Source organism: Echinops telfairi, unplaced genomic scaffold (assembly GCF_000313985.2).
Source record: "Echinops telfairi isolate 266 unplaced genomic scaffold, ASM31398v2 ScPeMD7_7475;HRSCAF=8513, whole genome shotgun sequence".
Taxonomy (NCBI): domain Eukaryota; kingdom Metazoa; phylum Chordata; class Mammalia; order Afrosoricida; family Tenrecidae; genus Echinops; species Echinops telfairi.
The window spans coordinates 1,733,143-1,750,894 of NW_022111379.1; the positions used below are offsets into that span (position 1 = coordinate 1,733,143).

Here is a 17,752-nt window from a genome sequence, read left to right on the forward strand (position 1 = left end):
GGGGAAAAATGAGGACCTAATGCCGGGGGCTTAAGTGGGAGAGGAAATGTTTTGAGAATGATGAGGGCAATGAATGTACAAATGCGCTTTTCACAATTGATGTATGTATGGATTGTGATAAGAGTTGTATGAGCCCCTAATAAAATGATTTAAAAAATGCTGGAAAATTCTGCTTATACACGATTATATACGGTATGTCTAGGTCTACCCTTGAAGGTGAGAAATTTTGTGTGTGTGTGTGTGGTCAGCCAATGTCCTCACATGTGATGACCTGGCATATCCCCCTGTCACGCTTAAGTCACCTGTTTGGATGAAGACAAACCACACCCACTGCCATGGAGTCAGTTCTGATTCACAGGGACTCATGTAGTGGTTCTGAGGCTGTAAGGCTTTAGAGGAGACTTTATCTTTAAGTCTTTATCTTTCTCCTGTGGTTGAACCGAAGAACCCTGCAATTAGCTGTGCAGAGCTTACCCTGCAGTGCCATGAGGGTCAGAAATCAAGTGATACCCGGGAACTCCCATCCACTTTCCTTGACCAGCTCTCCGGTGGCAAACGCTTGCTTTCCAGCGCCCCTGGGAGGACTCGAGTATTGCCCAGGGCGGCACCTTACCCATTCACTCCCCACTCACTCCGCTCCCACTGGCTGGATACTGTGGGCTCGTGCTGAGAGCCACTCTGCTCCAGAACCCGTCTTTGCTGCTTGTCACTGTGAGTGTCATCAAGTGGTATGTTTAAGATATCAAACGGATGAAACACGAAATATGCAAATGAAGCCATTTTCCTGCTTTGCTTGCTCTGTGAACACTGTTGAAGAAGAGCTGTGGGCTCGATAAATCGAAACCCCTGAGCACAATCACTGTATCACGGTAATGGTTGCGCAGCACAAAGAACATAATCCATATCATTTTACAGTGACATGAGGTGTCCTTACATGTTAAACCTGTCCAATGTTTTGTCATACACATACATATATGATGTGTAACTACCATATACACTCGAGTATAAGCTGACCCGAATATCAGCCGAGGCACCTAATTTTACCACTAAAAAACAAAACCTCGGCTTATACACGAGTATATATGATATACTACATATTGCTGTCAAATCAGATGGGCTTTAGTACTGTGAGGCAGGGAATCCTAAAACTAGCGTTTCATACTGAGATTACTCATGCACAGACCTACCTTTTCACTCCCTTCTGTAAAGGACCAGGAGTTGAGACCCACCGATCATGTCTCATGACCCTGTTCACGGAAGGAAGGAAGGGGACGTGCAGCTCTGGCCAGTGGACCTCGCCCTGTGTTCAGAGATGGTGGAGGACTGCATGGGATGCACACAGGGGCTCAAAATGCCCTTGGAAAAGGGGATTTAAATGACCATGGTGAAGCCCTCTCGTAGCATCTCTCTTGTCCCTTGATCTGACGTTCTTGATGAGTCTGGCTCCTGGACCTCATTATGCGAGACTTGAAGGTTTCTGCTGTCGCCTTGCAGTGGAGAGCCGGCTTCGGAGCTTGGCTTTGATCTCTGAGCCCTGGTTTTAGGAAATAGATTTTATTTTGTGTATAATGAACGCTTAACAAAATCAACTTTGACTGGACCGTTGGCACTTGGGCTTCAAAGCCAACCCGGTGGTATGTTTTGATCTGAGTAGATTCCGGTTCCCCCGTAGACTTGCAGCACTTTCCCTTGTTTTATAAACAAGGGAACGCATGTGCTGAGAGGTGACACGGTGGGTGGCCAGAGTGGGCGGGGCAGAGCCCAGCTGGACGGAGTGCTGTTCCACCCCCAGCGCCTCCCCACCTCCTCGCTCTAGACCTGGGGTGCTGTCTCCGGAGGCTCCGCTGACCTCTGCCGTGCCCGCAGGACGAGCCTGGAGGCCTTGCAGAAGAAGCTGGAGGAGCTGGAGCTGGACGAGCAGCAGCGGAAGCGCCTGGAGGCCTTTCTGACCCAGAAGCAGCAGGTGGGCGAGCTGAAGGACGACGACTTCGAGAAGATCAGCGAGCTGGGCGCCGGCAATGGCGGAGTGGTGTTCAAAGTCTCTCACAAGCCGTCCGGCCTGGTCATGGCCAGAAAGGTGAGGCCGCTCCCTCAAGGACTGAGTCACGTTTGTCTTGGTAAACAGGTGTTTGGGTTTTCTCTCAGGACCCCGGGGACCTGCAAACCAGAGTGGAAAGGAGACCGGCTTTTCACCTAACACCTTTGAGTGCCGTTTGAATTCTAACTCCTGATTTCATAGCTGTCAGACAAACCCACCGATGACTTCTGGGCAAAACCAGCACGTGACCTTCCCTTAGCGCTCTGGGTGCTGTGTCAGAGCGAGCAGGGTGCCTGCTGGTCACTTTCCAGGTGCAGGAGTGGCCTTCATGCACCAGGTATCTTCGTCTCGCTGCTCTGTCCACCCTCGCACGCTGGACTGCCCTGTCCTCTGTGTGGGTCTCCGCCAGAGAGGCAAGCCCGGGCTCCCGTGTTTGTTTCTGTCCCCGGTGTGTTTGTGCTGCCGCTCCCGCCACCCTTTCAGACGGGGCCATCTCTTGTAGAGCTCTCGCCAGCCCCCACTGGTGGCTACTGCTTCTGTGTCCCCTGATACTCCGGGTCTCCAGGTCTTTTCCAAAGCTCCAGCCTATCAGGTAGCTGTTTCTTATGTTTGTTGCTTGTCTCCCTAGCTGGAACAGGGGACGGTGTTAGGACTTGAAACCTTGGCTAAATTTGCCCTCACCAGGCTCCTGAGGTCAAGAAGAAATGTCTCGGGCAGCGTAGGTCCAGTGCATCCCAGGGCCTCATTCCCACGACCTTTGGTATGAACCACGCCCTCAAGGCCACTGCCCCACATGACTCCGCTCCACAGGTCTTTTTGGAGGAAGCCCCCAACTCAACTCTGCTTTAGAAGAGAGGTGGCCCCTCTTCCCCACTCTTGGCGCTATGACCAGTGTCACAGCCAACCCCCTCCTGGTTGCAGCTCCTCCTGTGAGGACGGTGCCTGCTCCGGTATATTCTGCTTTGGTTGGTCAGAAACTGGCTTGTAAATGTTCCTGTTTCCCCTGCCACTGCCTTTAAGAGTTTAGGCATTTAATAAAGATTCCATGCATCCATCTGTGTATCAGTCTGTCCATCCCTTTATCCACTTATCCGTCCATTGCACATACAGCCTCTTTTCCTCCCACCTTTCCCAGCTCATTCACCTGGAGATCAAACCGGCCATCCGGAATCAGATCATAAGGGAGCTGCAGGTGCTGCATGAGTGCAACTCGCCCTACATCGTGGGCTTCTACGGGGCCTTCTACAGCGACGGGGAGATCAGCATCTGCATGGAGCACATGGTATGTGGCGGCCTTTCAGGCTCTGTCGCGCGGGCCTGGGAGACAGGCAGCCATGGGCTAACCTTTGCTCTCAGACGTGACCAGCTAACACCCTGCTGTTCCCTAGCCCACACCACTGCTCTGGGCATGCGGAAAGCCACACTGCAGGATTTAGAAGAGCCGAAAGACGACAGCCTGTCTTACTGGTTTCTGCCCAGGCCCAAGATGGCAAAGAGCCTGTATTTCTGGTGGGGGTGTCCAAAGCACTTGGCTTCCAGTGTTCTGCAGCCCTGCTGACTCGAGGTTTGGATGTGGTAAAATCTGTTAATATAGTTAAAAGCCATCCAGTGCAGTGTGCTAGGTACAAGATTCTGGGGTTATGAAGGTGAACAAGATAGCCAGAAAACGCCTCGATCTCCTCAGTGACCCGGTGTCGGTCTTATAGCACGAGTGCACGCATTTTGTTGATAGTTTCGTCTGTTGGGGAAGATGACGGATGTCCAGAACGAGGTTTGTCATCAATCAACATTTCACCTTTTTTTGAAATGAGAAAACCGCTTGGACGCTGGAGTTTTTCCCCATAGCGCTGTCCTTGTAAGCTATTTTCAACATCACAGCAGTTTCTGCAGCATTTTTCTCCAGCAGGAAACAAAACTTCACAGCCATATGCTGTTCTCTTAAATTGGCCATCACAAAAACGAGGTTCAAGTGAAACTGCATTTATGTAAAAATTCAGTGTGACCAGAGAGAACCTTCTTCCCAGGTGCACCTACTTGATGCTCACTTAGCGGAAAAATGTGCACTATGAAAGCTCTGCCAAGTAGAGCGTTTTTCCGGTTTGGTGGGGCGGGGGGTATTTCCTCATATAGTCTACTTTAAAGGCAATCGGAAGGGGTTCTTCGGAGCAGGGAGACGTAATCCCACTGGCGCCCCTGGTGGATGGAGGAGGACCAGTGAGAACGTCATTATGGGTTGATCTGTGTAAGTGAGCTGCCAGCCATTTACCATGCGCAGCACGGGGGCCCTTCTCTTCCCAGCTCCTAAAAATACCAGCCTGACAACGCTACTGATAGATAGTGTGTGTTGAATGTGTGTTGTAACAAGCACATTTAATATTTTACTGCATTTTCACAACAGTAACTTTGTTAGGTGGACATAATGCGTTATCGGTGGGGGTAATTTATCCAAATGAGGAAAGTGAGGCTCAGAGAAATTGAATAACATGTCCGCAGTTACTCAGCAGAAAGTGGTACTGGTAGAGTGGAAATTGAGGCCTGGTTCCCCGAAGCCTGCACTGCACTGCATCCCCCAAACAGTAGCCGGGGACTTCAGGCCTCAAGTGAGCCAGGGCTGGCTTTTATAGGCACTCTTTTATCTCTCTCTCTCTCTCCATCCATCCATCCATCCATCCATCCATCCATCCATCCATCCATCCATCCATCTCGATCGATCATCTGTCTATCTCCCATCAGGTAGTGTGGCACAGGGATCTTGGAATCTGGCAGACCTTTATTCAAATCTCCCTTCTCCAGTCGGGACTGGTCTTGTTTGCCAGTGTGTTCAGGAACCACTTGACTGACTGCACCACTTTTTTGTGACCATGGGCAAACTCTTTTCCCTTTTGACCCTCAGTTAAATGGCCTGTGTTCTACTTGTGTTGCTGTTCCATGGATTAATTAAAATAGCGGCTGCGAACGTGGCCCTCAGCCTGGCGCCGAGTGCCTTCTGTTAATATAGTTAAAATCCATTCAGTGCAGTGTGCTAGCTACAAGGCTTGGGGCTTATGAAGGTGAACAAGATAGCCAGAAAATTCGCTGAACCGCGCTCAGCTCGGTTTTTTTGCTCTGTCCACCTTGAGGCTGGCAATTGAGCGACACAGGCTGATCCAGTGGGGTCTGCCTCCTTCAAGGCTCCTGTGTACTATCCCGCAAGCAGTCCTCACCTCCTCCCAGGCTCGCTCCCCGTCTCAGAGTCCCAGAGCCTCGCCCCAGTGACCTCCACAGAGGCTTGGCGTGTGGTTCCAAACGTCTCTTCAGTTGAACGGTGAGAAGCGCTGCTCCCACTTGTGCAGGCATCTGTGGGTGCCATCTGTGCCGTGGATTCGTAAAGTGTGCTGCGCGTGGCTGAAGGGTCTTGGGAAAGCACGTGTTCCTTTCCAGCAGAACACTCTCCGCAGGGTGCACGTGAACACCGCTGGCTGGGGCTGGCTCCTGGACTGCATGCTGGTTATTTTTCACAGGGGTCTTGACCTCCCCTTGCGTGGGGAGGGGGCTGTTCCACCTCCTGCTGCTCTCCCCTGCCCTTGGCTGTGACGGCGTTTCTGGCTCTAGGCCAACAGTATGTGGAGGGCAGTATGGTTCTAGAAAAGTAGACCAAGAAGAGGGTGGTGACCATGGTGATAAGCCAGTGAGAGGAGAGGTCAGAGCAGCTGCTTCCATCTGATGTCTTGCCAAAGGGACGGAAGTGCTTGGGGAGGTGACCAGACAGAATAGCAACCAGCTCTCGCCATCTCACCGCCACTTGCCAAGTCTTTGTACGTTGTGAACGTTATTGATCCCATCGCTCCAGTCACGTGAGAAGGATTATTGACCCACCCCGGCTGGGAGGTGGAGAAAGCGAGGCTCCGAAAGGTTGATAATTAGGCCACAGTCTCAGCCAATGAATAGCTGCGTTAGACCCTAACCCATCTGCTCTCTTTAAATTTCATACTCGCCCCTGCCCCGGGTGACGGTGCCCCCTGTCTGGGTGTCCTCCACTCTGCTGTGAAGCTTCTTGGACCAGATGGTGTTTCTATGGGTTGGGGCCCTTGGAGCTGTTAGGCAGGGCTTACATTAACAGTAATTAATCAACAAGGATTGGGTTTCACAAACACTTATTTTTAGTGCTTGCGATTTCCAAGATGCCCTGTGAGCTGCTGGTTGGGTGCAGCCCCCTTGAGCTGCATCTCTTCCTTCCAGAGCTGTCCAGAGGCAGCATGGCTGTGTTCCAGGACTGTCAGGGCATTGGCGGTGGGGGGTGGGGGTGTACCAGGGGGGTCACCCACCCCTCACCTGGTCTGGAGGTCAGGGATGGTATGAGTGTGCATGTAAAGGCTCCAGAGCCCCAGCCATGTGTCCTGTTATGCCTACTGTCCTCAAAGTCCCCAGAACGCTTTCCTGGGTTAGCTCCCAGTCTGGACCCCACCCTGAGTTCTCCCTCTAGCAGGGAAGCCAGGAGACCATTGTGTACTTTTACGCTATTTGGCCTGGTTTTGAGGTCCAGTCTGGAGGCCAGTTTGTTCCCATGCTTGGGCAGCTGCTAAAATCCACCCTCCAATCACTCCCCTTGGAAGGTTCTCACACTCCTGGCCATCTTTCCTGATTGCCCTGGGCCCAGATCCCTAACACCTAGGAGCCATCTCTATTCACTCTCAGCCTGCAGAGTTACTCAGGATGCCCAATCCCCAGCAGGCCTAGGAAACCTAGCTAACCCCACCCTCTTGCCCTGCGTAAGCCCTGCAGCTTGTCACTCTGGCCCTGGCTGCAGCTCCCTGTGTGGCCCTGGTCCTGGCGTGCTCCGCCCCCGTCTCTGGATGTCCAGAGTCTGATAAGCCTGTTGTTTCGCAGCGTCCCTGTCTCCTCTTCCCGGCCTTGCACTTGATTCCAACCCCAAGATTCTGCCGAGGTCAGAAGTAGGCCCCAGACTTTGGTGGCCGACCACCTGTTCATTTACTCAGGCCAGCCTCCTGCCCCACGTAGATTTGCACTATTTTGAGAGCTGAGGACACTCCCTCATTATTCTGGAACCTCTCTGTTCACTCCACCTCCTTGGATGTTGAGCACATCCTTCTGTCCCTTACTCTACCCCCAAACCTTCCTCTCCAGGAAGGAAGAGGAGGACACAGCAGGGGCCTGTTTCCAGGGTCTGGAGGTCAGCTTTTTTCCCATCGACTTGGCCCTCTGGGACTACTGCAGTCCTCCCACAAACATCCCTCCAGCAGAAGCCATCTCTGAAGTTACTCTGTGGAGCCGGAGCCCAGGCCCAGAAAATGGGCTGGCTGGAGGAGTGGGAAGGCAAAAAGCTTTTGAGGGTCAAGCAGCATGCCAGGCACCTATTAGGTGACCCTGCTAAGTGATTGATGAGAGCGGGCCAGGGCTCAGCGGTAGAGTTGTAGGCTGCAAGGCCGGCACGTGGGCAAACGGGCCCCGAGCACAGCTGCCCAGTGCATGGACGCTAGTGCAGAGCTTGCATAGAAGCGGGGTTTGCCTCAGAGTTCAAGCACCCCGAGGGTCAGCCTGGCTTTCTGCCCCTTCCTGGTCCCTGAGTAGGCCCCTCCCACAGGAGAACTGTTGCAGCTTCCTGGTTGGTTGGCAGCGTGCTCTCTTGGGATTTCTTCTCCGCCCCAGATGCTGCATTTCAAAGGTGATGCCCCACAGAGCTGAGCTTGACCCATCTCCAGAGGTTCTGTGGCCCTCCTCTGTGTCACAGTCTTGGCATGCTGTTCTGTGTCGTTCACATTTCCTGCAGCACTTGATTATGAACATGTCCAAACGCATGCCGCTGAAGGCAGTGTACACCCGTGACTTCACCCTCGAGCCTCTGCAGTGTGGCTCCGTATCTATCCATTGTGCAACGCTTTACTCTTTATGTTTCCCCTCAAGATAATGTTTCAAAGCGAGTTGGTTGCACGAGCATTGTTGAGTCTCCTGGTCTACATCACTCAGCTAGGGGCCGGCCTCTCCTGGAAATAGGCCATGGGGCTTCAGAAAGGTCACGGGAAAAGAGAGTTCAAAGATAACGGATTGTATCTGACTTTCTTGAAGCCCCTTGGTCTGTGCCCACCTCCCAGGCTGGAGGCTGAGCCCCAAGGAGGGAGAGAGTGCCCCCTGATAAGAACAGGAGTGCGTTGATCTTTGGGGGTCGGTTGCTGCTCAGGTGGTAGCTGAACAACCGGAGCACAGGGCGTTCGGGAATGGGGGCTCATTCTCCTGCAGGAGGAAAAGCTTTTGAGCCATTATTTTCATAAAAGCATCTGTCTCCTCCACAGAAAAGCTTCACAAAAGCCCCATTGACTTAGTTAATAATCGGCTTCTAAAAATACAGCACCCTTTCAGCAGCTGTAGTCACTGAAGGCAAGTGCTTGGTAACAGCGATACCCCATGAGAGGGCTGGGGGTTCGTTTCAGGGTCCTGCCGACGCGGTGGTCAGAGCGCTCGCCCGCCGGAGGATACAGAGGCCGGGTGGTTCGCCTCCATCAGGCGCTGTGCTGCAGCATGACATGGCTGTCAGCAGGCAGGGTGACACAGGGCCTCGGAGACCGCACGGGCAGCTTTGCTCTTCCCTCCAGTTGGGACGGACTTGGATTGTGGCTTGCGGTTGGGTTCAGGCCGCTCTGGGTGTCCTGACTGTGGTGCTCGCCCCTTAGATTTTGCCAACACTGCGGTCTTCGCTCTAGCCCAGAAAGAAGTGGGGTCCCTGTGCCGTTGTTTGGGGTCTTTCAGAGGCAGTGCGGTTCACAGCTAAACTGGCATTGGGGCCTGGGAGCCAAGGCAGTTTTTCTGCCTCATTTGAATCAGATTTTTATAGAACTACTTTGGGTATTTTTTGCATGTAGGATAGAGTCTTCCCTGAAGATTAGGCAAAGTCTTATTCAAACCGTGAAGCTGAAACCACATTCGCTGGAAGCAGAATAGAAGCAGCGGCACGTGCTTCCTCTCCTTATCTGATAGCCAGCCGAGTCCTTGCGCAACACCGATGGCTGAGCGTTTGGTTACTGACGCGAGGCTGGCACTTCAGATACACGCGAGGCACTTTGGAAGACAGGCCTGGAGCCCTACTTCTGAAAGGTCACAGCCTTCAGGCCTCCCGGAGCAGCTCTGCCCTGCGCCCTGGCATTTATTTATTCAAGGGCAGCTGTTTGGGGTTTCCTTTAAGTGGAGCCTCTGGGTTCTGAGCTGGTGGATGGAGCAAATGGGGAAAGGCTCAGCTGCTAACAGAAAGAAAGGTTGAAAGAAAGGTTGGTGGTTTGAGTCTACCTAGAGGTCTTTCAGGAGAAAGGCCTGGTGAGGGGCTTCAGAACAGATCAGTCCCTGAAAATCCCAGGGACCTAGAAACCAACTCCAAAGAACCAGGTTTTGTTGTTGTGTTGTTGATAACAGTCTTGATTTGATAACTTCTGCTGACTTGGGTGTGGCTAGCTAGTGTCCTGATTGGACCACAGGGCCTCAGACTGGGAAAGTCAGAGTGTTTAAAGAGGGTTCGATTTAGCTTAAGATTTGTGACTTCACACTGAGATTATCATTAATACTCACTGTTAATTCTAACTCATAGCAACCCCATAAGGCAGAGTAGAACATCCCCCCAGCCCAGCAGGTGGGGTTGGGGGGTTCCCAGGCTGTAAATCTTGATGGGAACGTAAAGCCTCATCTTTCTCCCATGGAGTAGCCGGTGGTTTTGAAGTGCTGGACGAGACCTTAGCAGCCCAGTGCGTACTCACTACACCCCCAGTAGGTGAGCTATGGCTTTGTGAAATTGTAGGTTACTTTTTAGACTCTCCCCATGCTCCTGGGTTCACTGACCCACCGTCAGGGCGTCTGTGTGGAGTTTATTATGTTCAAACAACAAACATTCAGGGATGTTAGTGTTTTGGGGTGAAGCTGTCTTGTGTTTGAGAATTCCTGTCTGCCCCACTTCTTTTTATTGGCATTCATGATCCAGAATTGACTCTAACAGAAAACTGATTGGTCCCAAGCCCTCTTTTGTGTAAACAGAGTTAAAATTGTGTCTGATTGTGGTGAAATACATATAAGATAAGCATGTCCACCGTCACCATTTTCGAATGTGCTGATCATGCCATTAAATCCCTTCGTCGTGTTGTACAACCATCCACTATCTATTTCCAAGCCACGTTCCTCACCCTGAGCATGGGGTTTGTAGCTGGTGGTCTATTTCCAGCTTGTTTTGTGCAGTTTCCCGGGAGCTGTGAATCCTTGAAGGAGCCGGGCTTACTTCTTTGGCTCCTCTAGAAAGAAGTCGTTTTCTCCCTCCCAAATACTGCCTTTGCACAAAAGAGCAGCTTGGTAAGTGCCTGCTCATGGACTGTGGATTCACTCCCCACTTTCATAAATGGGTTCCGAATTCAAAAAGATGAAACACTCGCGGTGGGAAATCTGTAACAGTAGAGAAGCTGGCACACAACAAGGCCCCCGATACTCTTCCCGCCTAGAATGGAGGTGATCCCGCTTAACACGTGTGATGACCTGGCCTTGTGAGAGCGTACAGCCATCCGCTTGGTTATCTTTTATGAAAGCCGGGTTAAGCTTTCCTTGGCTTTTGTTCATTGTGTTGCTGTGTTACTGCTTTGTATTGTTCCAGAGCCCCATGTGGCGTGGTTTTATCTGGAAAGCTGGGCAGTTTGGATGTCTGTGGGGACTTCTCTCAACCTATGGGGGCCAGCTGCTCCACAGGACACAGATGAGGCTGCCTGCTTCCAGTGCGTTCACAGCCTCAGACCCCTGTGGAGCAGCCCCCTCCCCTGTGGGCCACTCTCAGTGGAACAGACCTGAAGGCGGTGATATGATTTGGTCTTTCAGTCCAAGGTCTGGCGTCAGTGTCACGTCCTGTTGTGAGCTCTTCACTGAGCTGTCTGCCTTCAGAAATCATCCCTCCTCTCCTGCATGTGTGTGCTCCCTGTCAGTTACTGCCTTTCCCATACCTAGTCCCTTGCACACCCCGATGCCTTACACGCTTTTGTTTTCTGTCCCCCTTTGCCTTAGATGTCCCCATTCCTTACACACAGGCGTTTGATAAATTTTGAGTGGTGACCGGTAACTGCTCTGTGTAGCTAGGACACTTTGAGTTTGGCTTTGTGGGAATGGTTTCTACTTCTGAGGGTGATTTTTGTAATCGCAGGTGATTTGGCAGTACCCGAGGCCAAGGGAACACAAGGACACTTGTACCTTGATACATTAGGGTCCCTGGATCAAAGCATCTGTCCAGGATCTCCGGTTAAGATGTCGACCCATGAACGGGAAGCCTGACCTCACTCACACTTCATCTTCTCTTATGCTCTCCTGCCTGGCTCCTGCCAGTCGAGCAGCTCGGACTCTGACCCTGACCCCGGTGCCTCCAGGATGCTGTGGGTCTGCTGTTTAAATCCCTAGCTCTGAGTTCTTCACAGCTGCCTCCCTGGAGTGAAATGCCAGCTCCCAGTGACTTCCAGCTTACCTACCACTGCCTTCCGTGAAACAGCGCCATCCCACTGGATCTCCGCTGCTTGCAGTGAGAGCTCACCAAATAGACCGTCCGACCCTGGAGAACCGGTGTAGAGAAGACCATCCCACAGAGGGCCGGGCCGCGTGACCTTTCAGAGCAGATCACTAGGCCTGTCTTCGGGGCCATTCTGGCAGGGTTTGAACCATCAACCTTCGGAAACCATTTATTTTGATGAGAAAACGTCTTGATTTTCTTTGCCGTTATTCTGTTACATTGTGGTGTTTAAAGTCCTTTCCAAGTTTTGGAAATCATTTCATCTTTAAATCATTCGGTATTTAGGGTTTAGCTCAAATGACATCTTCTAGATGAATTCTGAAGTACGTCTTGTTTCTTCTGCATGTCTAAAGCACTTTTCTTAAGGAATTCTTCTGTTTCATTATATTTGGTTGAGAATTATTTCCTCTACAAGTTTTTAAGTTTATTGAAGACAAGAACAGTGTTTCTTTCATCTCTAAATTCCCCCCATAAAAGCTAGCATAGTCTGTGGGGGCATTCTGGGATTTGTGGAATGAATTATTGCTTCTCATGACATTTTTTCTTTGGATTGAATCAGTTTTGATTAATTAAGATAATACTAACGCAAGTTTAGGATGCAGGCATTTATTCGGCAATTGCTAAACATTGTCTTATGTGTTTTAGCTTGTGTATTGATTTGCATATTAACCCTTACAATAGTCCTGTGACTAGGATGATCACCTTATAGTTATTGTCCTTGTTTTATAACTTGGTGGCTTAGTGGTTATGCATTGGGTTGTTAACCTCAAGGTCAGCAGTTTGAAACCACCAGCCACTCCGAGGGGGAACGGTGGGGCCTTTCTACTCAGTGAAACTCACAGGGCAGCTCTACCCTGGCCTCGGGTTGCTGGGCGTCGAGTCTGAGTTTATAACATGAGTGACTTGGTGAGGGCCATCAAGACAGCGAGTAACAAAGAGGAGGAGCATTAGACCCTGGTGCAGAGCCTGCACACCTACTTCCACACCACGCTGGCAGTGCCGGGCCAGACACGCCCTCTTGTGACCACTCAGCCATTTGCTTAGTGATTATTCATAGGGCTTGAGTTCCCAGTTATATGAAACCTCCTAAAACGCTGATGAACCGGAAGGGTTTGCCACGATCTTTTCCTCATCAAATTCTGTAACCCTTGCAAGCATAGCTAACAACATTGTTACTGACTGATTATATGAAACCTCCTAAAACGCTGATGAACCGGAGGGGTTTGCCACACATGAATCCCTTTCCTCATCAAATGTAACCTTTGCAAGCATAGCTAACAACATTGTTACTGACTGATTATATGAAACCTCCTAAGATGCTGATGAACCGGAAGGGTTTGCCACACACGAATCCCTTTCCTCATCAAATGTAACCTTTGCAAGCATAGCTAACAACATTGTTACTGACTGGGCCGCATTCCTATTCTTAGGATGGGGGTTCCTTGGATCAAGTCCTGAAGAAAGCCGGAAGAATTCCTGAACAAATTCTAGGAAAAGTCAGCATTGCTGTAAGTATGGGAAATGGACCGAGGGAGGAAGGTAGAAAGCCAGTAAAAGGGAAGATTATAAGAAAAAGAGGGTTTTCTCTCTAGAATTTTCTCTCACTGAGACATACCCTTTCTCTCCGTTTTGTTGGAGGTCAAAAGTTATTAAAATCTGTGTCCAAGGGCCTTCCCATTTGTGGCGTCAGAGATCTTGTGTTTTAAATTAGGGGTAAAATAAGGAGGGGGGGCGGGGTAAAAAAAGTTGTTTAAACTTGCAGAAATTGATTTTACTTAAAAATAATATTCTGTGTACCATTTGAAAAATCTGGTTGCTTGATATGATAGGTTGAAAATGAAACAAAAGAGAACATTTCAAATGAACAAAGAAGGCAGATGTGTGCTATTAGATAAAATGCACTTTCTAGATCACTTTCAGAGCGACCGAGTCCCTTCTCCAGACCGTCATTCACTTCCCATCTCTGCTGTTTGCGTCCCTCTAGGTAATCAAGGGACTGACCTACCTCAGGGAGAAACACAAGATTATGCACAGAGGTAAGAGATGGTTTGCTAGCTGTTAGGTTTTGAATTTTCTCGTTTTGCATCAGAGGGTGGTTTAAAAGCCTTTGAGAACCGATGTGTAATTCTTGATCCTAAGATTTTGGCGCTTTGATTTAATAGCTAGAGCAAAGTATCACCCTGATTTTCATTTGTAGCATCCTTATTACCTGGAACATGACAGGCTCAACCCACACTGTCTGTCCACTGGACCAGGTTGTACATAGGCCCAAAGCCATGACTGACCTGACTAGATATGGATTTGACCATTAAAGACACTCTGGCCTCTTAAATACCACTCTCGGTCTTTGTCCAAGGAGAATGAGAATCTGTGTCCACAGAGCCTTGTGCACGTACAGCAGCAGTTGTGTACCACGGCAGAGCTGCATGCAATAAGAGGAGCAGCGAGAACGCACAGCTTGCTGACCCATGCAGCCTCCTGAATCTCAAAAACAATTCCGTGGAGTGAAACAAGCCAGACACAAAATGCTACAATTGATTCCATGTACGTAAAGTTATAGAGGGGAAACCCCAACAGCAAATCTGGAAAGTGGTTCAGAGGTTTCCTAAGGTTCAAGAGGGAGATTAATTTCCAAAGGCCTAAGGGAGGTTTTTTTGTTTGTTTGTTTTTTGCGAGGGAGGGTTTTTTAAAAAAGCTTTTTGTTGTGAATTGGCTGAAGGTTTACATAGCAGATCGATTTTCCATTCGACAGTTCGTACACACTTTCCCTTGATTGATGACAGTCCCACAGCGTGACATCACTCATCCCACTCCCTCACCTGTTTACGGTCTCCATTCCGCACGCTCCTTAGCGCTTCTGAGCTTCGTGCCCGGGAAACGCTGCCCCTCCCTCTGCGTGTAGATGGGGGATCATGCCTCCGTGGTACAGAGTGCCAGGTCTTGATTGTGGTGGCTCATACACAGGCAGGTACGAGGGGCTTCAAAAAGTTTTGGGGTAACAGGAGTATAAGAAAGAAGAAATGCTCTAAAATTGATTGTGGTGGTGATTGTACAATTTATATTTTCCCCAGTAGTTTATATATAACTCTTCTTGATAAGTTTGAATTATTGTCTGATATGTGGATTATGCCCCAATAACCAATAAAAGAACCCATACTCGTTGCTATAGCGTCAATGATGACTCATAAGCACCCCCTGTGGGATTTTGAGACTAACTGCTTATGGGATTAGAAAGCCCAGCCTTTCTCTCAAGGAGCTGCTGATGGTTTTGAACTGCTAACCATGAGGATCGCAGCCCAACACATAACCACTACACCAATAAACTGTAAAAAAAAGTTTATGGAAAAATTCCCTATCTTTTACTTCCATTTTTTCATGAACTTTTTGAAGCCCCCCAGTACATTTATCAAAATGCTCACTGTGCACTAAATTGCTTGTCCTTTTTGTACCTAAGTAACACTTAGTAGAGTTTATTTTTTAAAAAGAGGAAAAGTGGAAAGCCCAGTGCTGCTGCCCCGTGTCCCTGTGGCTGCAGGGGTGCTCGGAGCCACAGCAACAGGGAGGGACACCTGAGGACAAATTGAGTGGACTGGTGGGGTGGGGTGGCCAGTTTACCGGTCTCCATTGTTTTGTCCACGAGTGTCCAGAGCTCTGAGGTTAGCCAGCGTTGCCAAGGCGGACTGATGGGCTCACTCTCCTGCCTGGAGTTTTTCTGGTTAACGCAGATTCTCTCAAACACTGGGCTTCGTGTCTTCAGTTGGAGCTCAGCTAAATGGGATAGCCTTTGCAAATATTAGTGTGCGTACATGCCAAAGATCAGTTCTGAGTCAGCAGGTCCGAGGAAGGTGGGGCCCAGGAACCCGCAAACTGCAAGACAGGTGCTCGTTTCAGATCTGCACTGATTCTGATGCGGCGGTGGTTCTAAGCAGCGTTGCAATGGAGCGAGACTGATGAACTCCGCAGGTTGTAGAGAAGAGTAAGCGAGGCTCCTAAGGGCTCTCACGTGAAGCCCAGAGACAGAAGATGAAGCATGAAAAGGGAGGCTGTATAAATGCTCCTTTTCATTCCATGCCAGGGGAAATTTGAAAAAGTATAGAGTGGTCGGTTTCTGTCAGATGTGCACTTGTATAGGTTGGGATTTGCGTGGACAACTTACAGTTTATACATATTGCTCCCGAAAGGATTTCAAGTCCACCTTGCCCTACAGGGTCCCTATGAGTCAGAATAGACTTGGTGACAGTGACAGTGACAGTAGTGACCTAACACATTCCTGTTCCTACTCCTTAATACAATTTTTTAGTAAACAGACCCAGAGATTACATTCCCTTTATGCTACGTACCTCGGTGCACTCCCACCTTGGCCTGTCCTGAGCATGCGTACCAGCACCGCCCCCGCCCCCACCCTTGTGTACGGCGTGTACTAGAGTGAAATCTTCTCATCGGCATCAGAGTAACACTGAGGCTTGGGAGTCTGCAAGCGCAGGTTCAAATCCCGACTCTCCCACCTCCAGGATGTATGGACTCTGAGTCGAACTATTCATCAGTAAAATGAGAGACTAATAGTACTTATTTCCTATATTTGTGAGAATTAGTCTTTCTGCAAAGGCCATTAACAAATGTTAACCGATAACAGTACTGTTAGATTTTGCTCAGATATCTTCCCAAATGCATTTCCATCAACTAACAACCCTTCCCCAATCCCCGTGCCAATGAGCCAGGTGCCCTGTCTCTGCGCCTTTGGCCCAGCATCCATTCATTACAGTAGTCTATCTTAGTGTTCAATGACCATTCTTACAGAGGGCCTGTTAGGCACCGGCGCTGTGCCACGTGCTTCATGGGCCTCATCCCATCCACCGTCAGTGGGTACATTCTTCCCGTTTGACAGATGCCGAAACCAAAGTTGCTGTGTCTGTCCCTCCCACTACCCTGCATGTGTCTTCGTAGCAGAGCACATGTCTCCTAACTCTTTGCATCTCCAGTCCCTCACAGAATAGAAGAAAACAACTCCTTCTTGAGGGCTTGTTAAATGAGGGGGAAGTATGATTAACTTGTGCCAGAAAACACCAAGTCAATAGTGAAACGGAGCCAAGAATCCATGCCTCCTGTCAGCACAGTCATTAATCCACAGGCAGCGCGAGGCCTTCCTTCGTCCCTCCCACATGCCAAGCTTGGTGGTAACTGATGGGAAGCTGTAGCTTTCTTCCCATGCCAAGGGGAAGATGGTTCCAGCTCATTGCTGGAAGAGCCACCTGGTGCTGCCCCCAGCTCCCCAGGACACTCTCTCCTGGCCTCACTTGTTGCCCTCTGGTGTGAAATGCTGCACCGGGAGCCGGCGGGCCGGTGGTTGGTGGAGAGTCCACTGCTTACCCAGGCAAGAAGGGCGTCCAGTGGGAGGAGGTCAGCCTCGAGAAACAGTGCGTGTACAGGCTGGCTTCCTTGCACACTCGCTCTTTGTAGGTTGTCTCCAGAAGAATTCACTGGAAGGCTCTGGCTGAGGAATGGGGTTCTTGCCCGCGCAGAGTGAGGGGATGATTCATGGCAGCCCGAGTCAGCCTGAGAGGAAAGAGAGAGCAAGGAGTCTCCCTGTCTCTGTCATTAGTCTGCCGCACTGCAGTGCCTTCTCTCCTGGCCTACCTAAGTTGTTTCCGGAGGAATTTAATCTCCAATTCTTCTCATTCGGCCCTTGAGTATACAACTGGGAGAATTAGAGGGGCCTCTTCTCTGCCTCGACTTTGATTTATTCTTAGGTGCTGCTGTTTATTAGCTGGAGCAGCTAAGTGCTTGTTTTGCCAAGAAACTCAAAACAACTGCCACCTATCCTTTTGATTCTTGGGCTGGCGAAGTCTCTCCCCTCCGGACCCTCATTCCAGGGAGGCCAAGGCCCTGGTGTCCTCCCACTGTGGCCTTCGGACTCCCTGCCGTAACCAGAGGCAAACCTCATTGCTCAAGCGCCTTTGAAGGCTCTGCTTGTCCCAGGTTTGCTAAGACCCTAGTGAGTACAGCAAGTTCCTAGGCGAGCCAAGAGCCCAGCAGAGATGGCCTCCACCTCTGCTGGGAGGACCGGGAAGACGGCGGTTGACGCATGTCCCTGGCCTTCGGGGAGCGCTCAGTGCTGATTCTGCTGTGCCCCTCCCCGTGCCGCTGTGTGCACATTGCGTCATGTCCAGGCACCTCGAGAAGATGGGGACCGACCGAACCCCGCTGTG

At 50.3% G+C, this 17,752-nt stretch overlaps 1 protein-coding gene across 2 annotated transcripts in view; it reads left to right on the forward strand.

Moving 5' to 3' along the window:
- MAP2K1 (mitogen-activated protein kinase kinase 1) overlaps positions 1-17,752 on the forward strand; it is a 51,645-nt gene that overhangs the window by 12,342 nt on the left and 21,551 nt on the right. For both annotated transcript variants that reach the window (XR_006679656.1, XM_045285732.1), the window contains exons 2-5: positions 1,867-2,077; positions 3,174-3,320; positions 12,977-13,054; positions 13,531-13,582. Coding sequence is in view for 1 of the 2 variants with exons in the window: in XM_045285732.1 (XP_045141667.1) it covers positions 1,867-2,077; positions 3,174-3,320; positions 12,977-13,054; positions 13,531-13,582 (488 nt within the window). In the remaining variant the exon portion in view is untranslated. The remainder of the gene's footprint in view (positions 1-1,866; positions 2,078-3,173; positions 3,321-12,976; positions 13,055-13,530; positions 13,583-17,752) is intronic.